At 34.5% G+C, this 9,135-nt stretch overlaps 1 protein-coding gene across 1 annotated transcript in view; it reads left to right on the top strand.

Annotated features, from left to right (window-relative positions):
* Nucleotides 1-8,371, top strand: part of LOC117113339 (adhesion G-protein coupled receptor D1-like) — a 14,070-nt gene extending 5,699 nt beyond the window's left edge. The window contains exons 6-16 of the mRNA XM_033256652.1: nt 147-246; nt 989-1,086; nt 1,215-1,317; nt 2,549-2,702; nt 4,567-4,630; nt 4,977-5,046; nt 5,478-5,569; nt 6,129-6,249; nt 6,470-6,511; nt 6,906-6,995; nt 7,260-8,371. Coding sequence (XP_033112543.1) covers nt 147-246; nt 989-1,086; nt 1,215-1,317; nt 2,549-2,702; nt 4,567-4,630; nt 4,977-5,046; nt 5,478-5,569; nt 6,129-6,249; nt 6,470-6,511; nt 6,906-6,995; nt 7,260-7,301 — 976 coding nt within the window. The 3' untranslated portion in view covers nt 7,302-8,371. The remainder of the gene's footprint in view (nt 1-146; nt 247-988; nt 1,087-1,214; nt 1,318-2,548; nt 2,703-4,566; nt 4,631-4,976; nt 5,047-5,477; nt 5,570-6,128; nt 6,250-6,469; nt 6,512-6,905; nt 6,996-7,259) is intronic.
* The last annotated feature ends 764 nt before the right edge of the window (nt 8,372-9,135 follow it).

The following is a 9,135-nucleotide window of genomic DNA, read 5'->3' as shown; positions in this document are numbered from 1 at the left end:
TGATATATTATATTATAGGCCTATATATATATATAATATATATAATGATTGTGGATTACAATACAATTCTAATATCTACAAAAATTAACCAAGTTTCTTACTTAAACTGCTATTTATTTTATAAATGATTTTTTTTTCTTTTACAGGCATTGGTCGGAGTACGGATGTGGAAAAGATAACAGTGGCGAATGTTCCTGTAATCACACCACTTCGTTCGGGATATTGGTACAAGTAGCAGATGTACCGGTAATGCCTATTACATAAATCTCATCAAAATATTTTATTTCTCGGACGATTTTTCCAACAGAAACAAGATGGACGATATTATAGTGCAATATGAAGTATCCCATTTTAATCTTGTTCTTAAAACAACTTATGCCGATTTGGATTTATATATTCATTATATTTATCTACTCAAAGTAAGCACAAGCATAAGAATGATTTTCATTTGCAGCGCATATAGGGGCATATATGCAATTTAAACACATCAATGTCTGGAAATACAGTTAATGTTTTATTTTCCTTGGAACATATCTTTCATAACTGAATAATGAATACATGAAATTAATTTAAAAATTTTAAAAATTCACGGAAAAGAATTACAATATTGAATTAACTGTTTATGCGTGTGATGATGATAATGATTATGATGATAATGAGAAGGAGGATAAGTATGAGTGTTGATAACGCCATGATGATGATGTTGATGATGATGATGACGCTGATGTTGAACATGATGAGTATGATGATGATGATACAGTACTGTTAATGATGATGATTATTATTATGAGTGACTAAGTAATCAACCATTATAATACTAACAAGTAACTTGCGGGCCTAGAATTAGCAGTGAGTGTACGATGCGTGAGAATAAATTTTAGTAGCGAAAATAGCCTCCCCTCGCGCCTTCTTTCCCATGTCAACCCACCCCAACCTCAACCACATCTGGATCGCCCTCCCTCTAACATTCAGAATACTCACTCCGCAGAATGGTCACGAAAGGGCGTTGAATTATATAACGTATATTGGATGCGGAATCTCACTGGCTGCTCTATTTATCACCATAACCATTCTCATGTGCATACCGTAAGTCTTCAAATTTGCATTCGCCAACAATTATTAAATTAACAGAATAATTACACATTTGCCTGTCAAAATAAATATCGATACACAGTTTGAAATATATTAAATTTGTGATTTATTTGAGTTTACAGATCATTAAATTCAACTCGGATAGCAATTCATAAGAATTTTGTCTTGTCTCTGATCTTCGCCGAAATAGTATTTCTTGTCGGACCACTTGGTGAAAACAAAGAGGTAACCCATTTGAGTTTATGTTCCATTTGCTCATTTTCAAACAAGATACAAATATTGAAACCTAACGTTGGTAAACAATTGAATATATTTACATATAGAATTAATTAAATACATCATGAAAATATTAACAAAGACTTTTGATGATCAACTTTATCTGCGATAAAACAGTATAATAAATACATTGCGCTACTAGAGTTGATTTGAGTTGTATAGTTAAGATGATTGCCTTCTAGTCCCAGTGTCCTGGTTTCTATTTTGACAACAACATCTTTTTTTTTATGACTGGGATAGCCCACGAAAGTCTAGATGAAGATTTCCAGTGAGGTCCTTCTGGTGGTGATTGCGCAGTACACCGGGAGACAATCCCCTAGTCTTTTCCGAAGAGTGTACTGCGTTCTTTAACGTGCACATGGGCCATAAATGCACACGGGACCAACAGCTTAAAAGTCTCATTCGAAAGACGGTGCGCTATTGTAACTTGTAGTTCAGCCCTCCAGCTGAAAACACAAGAAGCAGCGATTGGAATTGAACCAGGTACCTAGAGATCGCCACGGTTTAGCGCACACACAATGGCTACCACCAGAGATTAGCCGACTGGGCTAAGCTGCTCTCAAAGAGCTACTTGCTGTTCGATGAGAATGAAATAAAAAATGAAATACTGTGTTCCCCAATTATTTATACATCAATAATAGTGCAACTAATCTATAGAAACTGTATAAACTAAAATTAAATAGCAGTAAAACAAAATCAACCACGTGTCTATCCTGACCGACACAAGTAGGCCTACCAATGAAATTTATATTCCGTAAATATTCGAATAGTTGTCATCTGGTTTGCTTAATATTAAGTTACAAGCCCGTATCCAGGGGGGGGGGGTTATGGTTCGGGAGAACCCCCCTTTTCTAGCAAACCCCCTCTTTTCTGGCGAAACCCCCTCTTTAAATTTCCCAAATAAGTCCTCCAACCCAACTACTGCACTGCAGACCCGCCCAGACACAGACATTTTCAAATATATCTGCTTTTATAGCTTTATTTAAACCCATAAAGCACAAAAATCCTCTAGCTTTGGGGGTTTCGCCGACCCCACCGGGGCATCGACTGTGGACCTCACGCCCAGAAACCCCCCCCCCCCCTTTGGAAGAACCTGGCTACGGGCCTGAGTTAACATCCATTGTTATTAACGATCAAAACAATTCTACAATGAAATGTATATTGTAACTCATTTTTGCAGGTTATTTGTCAATTCATTACATTGTCAATGCACTACCTCTGGCTATCAGTTTTCTTTTGGATGCTGATGGAAGGACTTCATCTATATCTGTTGGTGGTAAAAGTGTATCGCTCTGGCAAAAGTTATTTGCATTATTACGTTGTAACGGCGTGGGGTATGTAATGAATATCAAACTATTTTGCTAAAAAAAAACATATGTTTTACCAAAACTCTTAAAAAGTAATAAGGAGGTACTGGTACTTGTATTTGTCAAAATAGTCATCCTTTACAAGACCTTTGGCAGACATTGACTTGATGTTGTCATTCACAGGATACTGGCCTACTTTTTAACATATTATTGTTTAAGTGTGCAAACTAGCTGTAACATCTTCACTATCAGGCATAGTTATCAATATGTACAGTTACAATAATTATCGTGGTATCGTTTAGCCTTCTACAGGGGCGCAGCCAGGGTAAACTTTGAGGGGGGATCAAATATTGCGAGAGCAGCGAGCTACCAGGCTGAGGCCAGGGGCCCATAAGGGCCCCAGGGCGGGATCCAGGGCCGACGGACCCTGAAAATTTGTGTTATTTTGCGTGATAAAAGATAGAATTGAGAGGTTTCACCACATTAATTTCTATAAAACTCATGCAATGTGTAAACAAAAAAATAAATTTGGTGTGGGATTTCACACTTGCCTGGTTCCACCGACAAAGGTTAATGATTTTATAATCATGAACGTATATAAGTATACAATAATAATAATAATAATAATAATGAAGGCCTATTTTTTGTCTTAATAATAATAATAATAATAATAATAATAATAATAATAATAACTTTATTGTTTCTCTTTTGTAACGGAGGCACAATCGCTAAAGAGAGGTGCAACAACAATAAAAGTGTAATATAACATATGTACATTTGTCTTGAAATATACGTTTCTTACCGTACTTAACTAATATACACTGTGCAATTAATACTTTATCAGTATTTTGTATTCTTCACTTAATTAAGTCTTAAGAGCAGGCATATAATTCTATTACCAACTGCAAGCATTTTCTTGGACGTGAGAAAGCGTAGGCCTAATTTATCTTATTATCGCTTTTATGTTATTTTCTTAATAGTGTTTCTTAAGCCTATAATATCAGTTTGATAGTCCTACATATGAAGGTGCACTATCTTCTCGTATCAATCTCGTATCAATAAGGAGAACAAACGGGACCAAATTAGAGTGGACGTTAAGGGAGCTATCGCTTACGGGAGGTGGTTGCACAGGAAGGTTAAACTGTATCATAAAAAGTTAATTTACACTCTTCCCTGATTATACCAAATAATACTGTGATAAATTACAGTGTTTTCATTCGGGTAAACAGTGGGTTACCATTGTTAAGAAATGTTTTTTTTTTTTTTAATTTCCAACTTTAATTATTACTGTACGCATAACATTCGAGATTTATATACATGGGTCTGAGGCAAGGATCGCTCAGTTATTCTGTAAATCATAATAAAAGGAGGGTAGCTTACATTTCATATATTATATTTTTTCACAATTATTACCGATCATTTACTGCTATAATTGGGATATTTTTTAAATATTTTGAATAATTTTAGGGGGAGGGGAGTGGTCAGAACCTCCTTGCCCCTCCCCCGTCTGCATCCCTGTTCTATTGAAAATGCCTCTGATAAAGTTGTCCTAACGTAAATGGCTCTTCTTCAGATTCTTTGCTTTTCATGTCAAATTACTGGACAATGCGTGCCTCATCTTGGCCTTATATAGAAGCTGGATTTCTCAGTATATAATTGTATGATTTCTTTACATTGACCGAAAGGTCCACTGATTAATCGCAGATAAGATAGTATAATACATACTCCAAGTATCGAAATGCACGCCATCGTGTCGGGATTCAATATTTCGACATTAATTATGTCATCATGACGACATAATTAATGTCGAAATATTGAATCCCGACACGATGGCGTACATTTTGATACTTAGAGTATGTATTAAACTATATTTTCTTTACATTGTATAAAGGATGCCCTATTGTGATAGTTGCCTTCAGTGCTTCACTTAAATGGCAAGACTACAAATCCGAAAGGTAATTATTGAAAATCTATATGAATATATTTCAGCAAAGAATGCCTGGAGTCAAAAAAGTATAGGAATATAACTACGTTATGATGTACAGTAGTATTGAGCCTGGTTTTTATAAGATTGCTAGCTACTTTAACGCTACTGTGTTTTCACTGCAAGCGCTAAGCTTCCTAGCTGCTCCTGATGCGATCGAGAAGGCTCCCCCAATTCAACCGACCAATTAGCGTTCCGAAAGCTATCAATAGCCTGTAGCGATTTTATGGAAACCAACATTACATGCAATTGTTGATGTTTTATTAGCAGAATAATAACAGTGAATAAAAATGTCTTTCTCTGATTCACATGTTAAGCATTTGTTGGCTATCGTTGGAAAATGATATGATATGGGCATTTCTTGGTCCGGCAGCTGTGATCGTAGTTGTAAGTTCATCTTTGTACGGAAACTTTTCAATCTAAGAATAAATATAGCTGTTAATTAATAAAAATATTAATTAGGAGAATGTTTTATAAAAGAAGTCCTCTACTTAATGCAATCTCGTATCATTTTCCTCCTTTTTGTGCTCATATCCATCACATATATAGGGCCTATTTATTAATAGATACAGTCAGGAATTAAATTCTATCTACGCTAAGAAAAATTTCAAAGTAAATGTTACTAAAATCGAATAAAATACAGTTTTTAAAAGAATTTCTTTTGTAAACTTTCTACTTCCACAGCGTATTATTATGTAATGTACTAAATAGCCGTTATTTTAGTTTTATACATTCATTATATTTTTCTTTAAACATCTTGATATCGATAAGGCTATTATCAATTAATAGTTTCCATCTTGTTATGCGTGTTATTTCAGGTGAATCTGCTGATCTTGATCAGGGTGCTCTTTGTTGTCGTGGGTGCTGTTGATGACGTAAACGGAGTACCAAGCAAAGTTACACAGACAAAGTAGGCCTAAAATGCATAGGAGGTGCAATCAACGGCAATCAATTAATAATTATCAATCAATTAATAAATCAACAATTAATGACAATTGAACAATCAATTATCATTGTTATTCAATCAGTCATTTAATCAATCAATCAATCAACCAACAAATCACTCAGTCGATCTATCAATCACGGCATTATAGTAACGTCATTTTTCATAGACCTTGTCCCTTTCTTGACGTAGAATTTTTCCCTATCAAATTATTAATTTATGATTATAGATACATAAATATATAGAGTAAGAAGTTTAAATATTGATTTTTATATTTCAATGTTAACAAAATACAGACGACGTATGCATAGATGAAATTAAGTTCGACTATTTTGGTTCTAGGCCTATAACAAGGATTTTCAGTAATTTGCCTGTTTCTTTGCCGAGGAAGTTGAAGAAAACCTCTGTCTACATAAATAAATATAAATGTACATCGAGGTACACTTTCTAAAATTAATCAGTTGATACAGGCATATTCGTTGTGGTCGTATCGTGATTAGTGCATGATCATGTTTGTGATCCATAGGGCTGCAGCAAAGAGTGCAATCGTATTGGCTCCAATTCTTGGAACAACTTGGTTGATCGGAGTAGCTGCTAATCTTAACACTGTATGCATTTACCTCTTTACAATATTCAACTCGTTGCAGGTAAAGTAAAATCCAATATCGATAATGATGATGATAGTCATCATATTTTTCATTTGATAGCATCCTTTGTATTGTTATTAAACTGTAAAGTATTATAAATAGTTATGATTGTAAAAAGAATTAATTTATTATTAAAATTTGTATTATTAATATATGCTGCTTGACAACCTTTGCTCATCTGATATATGCCCAAGATAAATTATTAACTTTCTTTTTCTAGGGTGTTTTCGTGTTTGTTTTTTACTGTGTTCGAAACTCAGAGGTAAGAAATTGATATTTTCATTTTACAACTATATATTCTCTCATAAGATTCATCCATCATAATTATTAAGCATAACCTATTATAATGCATTGCAACCTGTAAACTGTAGGAGATGAATCCGTAACTATGCGTATGGGAGAGTACGTGACGACTGTAGCAGGCGTAAAGAACCGCTTAGGTTCATGTGACGTTTACTTCATTGCACAACGCCAGGAGAGTCGAACCAGAGGCAATGTTGAGGATGTAGTGTTAGATGCCCCTGCCTTACCACTCATACGTGGGAGTGTTCATGGGTGTATGGAAGATGGCTATGATAGTGGGTAGGGTAGCCTACTGCCCCACCTACTACCAGGCGGAATAACCATTATAGTTTTGATTCGTTTTCTTGTTCAAGGTTCGAAATAGCATCGATAGAATTCGACAGAAACGAGCACTCACAAAATCAAACGAAAAGAACACATTATCGACATGTGCGAAATCTAAGGTATTGCTCTAAAATGTGATTGATTTTCATCGTACTGTACTGTGAAACTACACAACCTGATAACAACATTATTTTGTTAAATCCTATATTGATCAAGCCACATTTCCATAATAACATAACCTTAATTAATAATAACATAACATTAACAAGTAAAGTAACGACGACATTCGTTTTATATAAATGATACAGTACTTATTAATTAGCAATCAATCGAAATGTAATACTTGTCTGTTTTATCTTCCATCATATTTCAAATCAAATAAGGTTGGAAGCATCGATAATATATTCCAAATGAAGCCTAAATAATCTGAACACACGTATGACTGCAAGAGCTGCGAAGCCTGGTTTCCATAAACGTGCTACACTGCCTTCTCTACAATATTGTTACACTGCATAGCTGTCCAAGCTTCAAGATACAACCGACCAATCAACGTCACCGAAAGTGGTCAGCGATAGAACGTAGCGATTTTATGAAAAGCAGGTTCAATATACCATGCGAGATAATGTAAATAGTAAAATTGCAAACCATCCTAGCAACCTAGCAACTATTGATCTACAAATTTACTGATTTCTGAAATCTTTTGTGATGTACCGTATTTATTCGAATAAAACGCACTAGGGCATTTATTTTTGAGAAGATTTTTCGAGGGAGGCGTTTATATATTTATTTATTTTTGTGTAATTTCATGGTAAATGTTGAAATAAAAATACATAATTATGTTATTGCGCGATCATAAAGACTTCTTGATCCCAACCGGGTTAGAAAAATTCTAAATAATTCTACTAAATTAACAAAAGTACAATGTAAAATTAATCAAAAGGAAGTAAAGGTAGGAGAATAACCCATAGGCCTAACACGTAGGGTCTTTAAGTAGCCGCCGTAAAGACTTTTTGATCCACAAGGTCAGAAAAAATGTAATTCTACTGAGAGTATAACATTAAATAGAATGTGTTGAGAATGATATTGCTTCCATTAGATTTTTAGGGGGTTGGGGAGACTTCAGGAAAAAATAAACACCCCGTGGCGTTTATTCGCGAGAGTCTTTTATTCAGAGCGGGGAGTTTATTCGAATAATAGGGTATTAGTATGAAAGCTCAGTTGCGTTGGTACATAAATGAAAATTGTTTCGATGCAACATTTTACAAACAATAATTTTAAATTAAAGCTTGAACCTGCATCAGCATGTTAATTCAACGATGTTAAACTTTGTGGTCTTTTGAAACGTGTTATCCAAAAATGATTCCACACCTAACAAGAGCCCGAGCATACTTTTATTTATTTGTTTCAAACATTCCATTAATTAATTATTTGCTTACTTTAGGATTACAAATGACAGCAATTCCAGGTTTTAAATAAAATGTATGCATAAAAATAATCACCATCTTATTTCTTGTTTGTCTGCTTTTCATACATTAGGGATGGACATAAAAAGATTCGGAGGACAAAAATGTTTTTTTCTTTTTCTGAGGTCCGCACGATTAAGAGCCAAACAAATGCTACCGTTGCGATAACTGTGCCCGATAAAATCATTAAGATGTATAAAATTATTGATAGACATAAAAGTGAGAGGCTGAGATGAGAAATGGAGTGAGAGCAAGTGCGGAAGGGAAAAGATGATTGTGAATGGAAGTACAGTTCGCACTCCAATTAGAGACCTCTCTACTGAGACGAGTTGAGACAGCTTTTTCAAATATCAACCAATCATAGTACAGTTTGCTATGTAATACAGCTAAATTTTTGTGCAAAAATGGAATTTTATTGTCTGACTATCATTTATGATGTGCTGAATTAAAAAAAAGTTAAGTGCCATTTTTATCCACGTCATCAGCCGATATTTTATTCACGTATTATAAAGGCGTACTCGTCCTGCATTCTCTGCTTACACGCTGATTTGCTCAGATCAAATGAAAAATTAAGCACAGAGTGGTATTTTGAATTGGGTTTTAAATTTCTTATATACTCTAATTCTGGAATTCAAAAGTTTTCACATGTTTTTAATTCAAAGTGTATTTCCATGTGCTCCTCGGCTATCACACTATGTGTCCTGTCACAAATGTACTCATACATTTAAAATGTGACAATACGTAGTCATTAACCATGGCTCTTCCCAATATGTGTCCTTGTCAAAAATGCTACAAC

This window comes from Anneissia japonica, unplaced genomic scaffold (assembly GCF_011630105.1).
Source record: "Anneissia japonica isolate Jap-2015-1 unplaced genomic scaffold, ASM1163010v1 scaffold287589_len272378_cov178, whole genome shotgun sequence".
In the NCBI taxonomy this organism is placed as follows: Eukaryota; Metazoa; Echinodermata; class Crinoidea; order Comatulida; family Comatulidae; genus Anneissia; species Anneissia japonica.
Note: the sequence above shows the minus strand (reverse complement) of the source record. Positions and strands in the feature narration are given on the sequence as shown.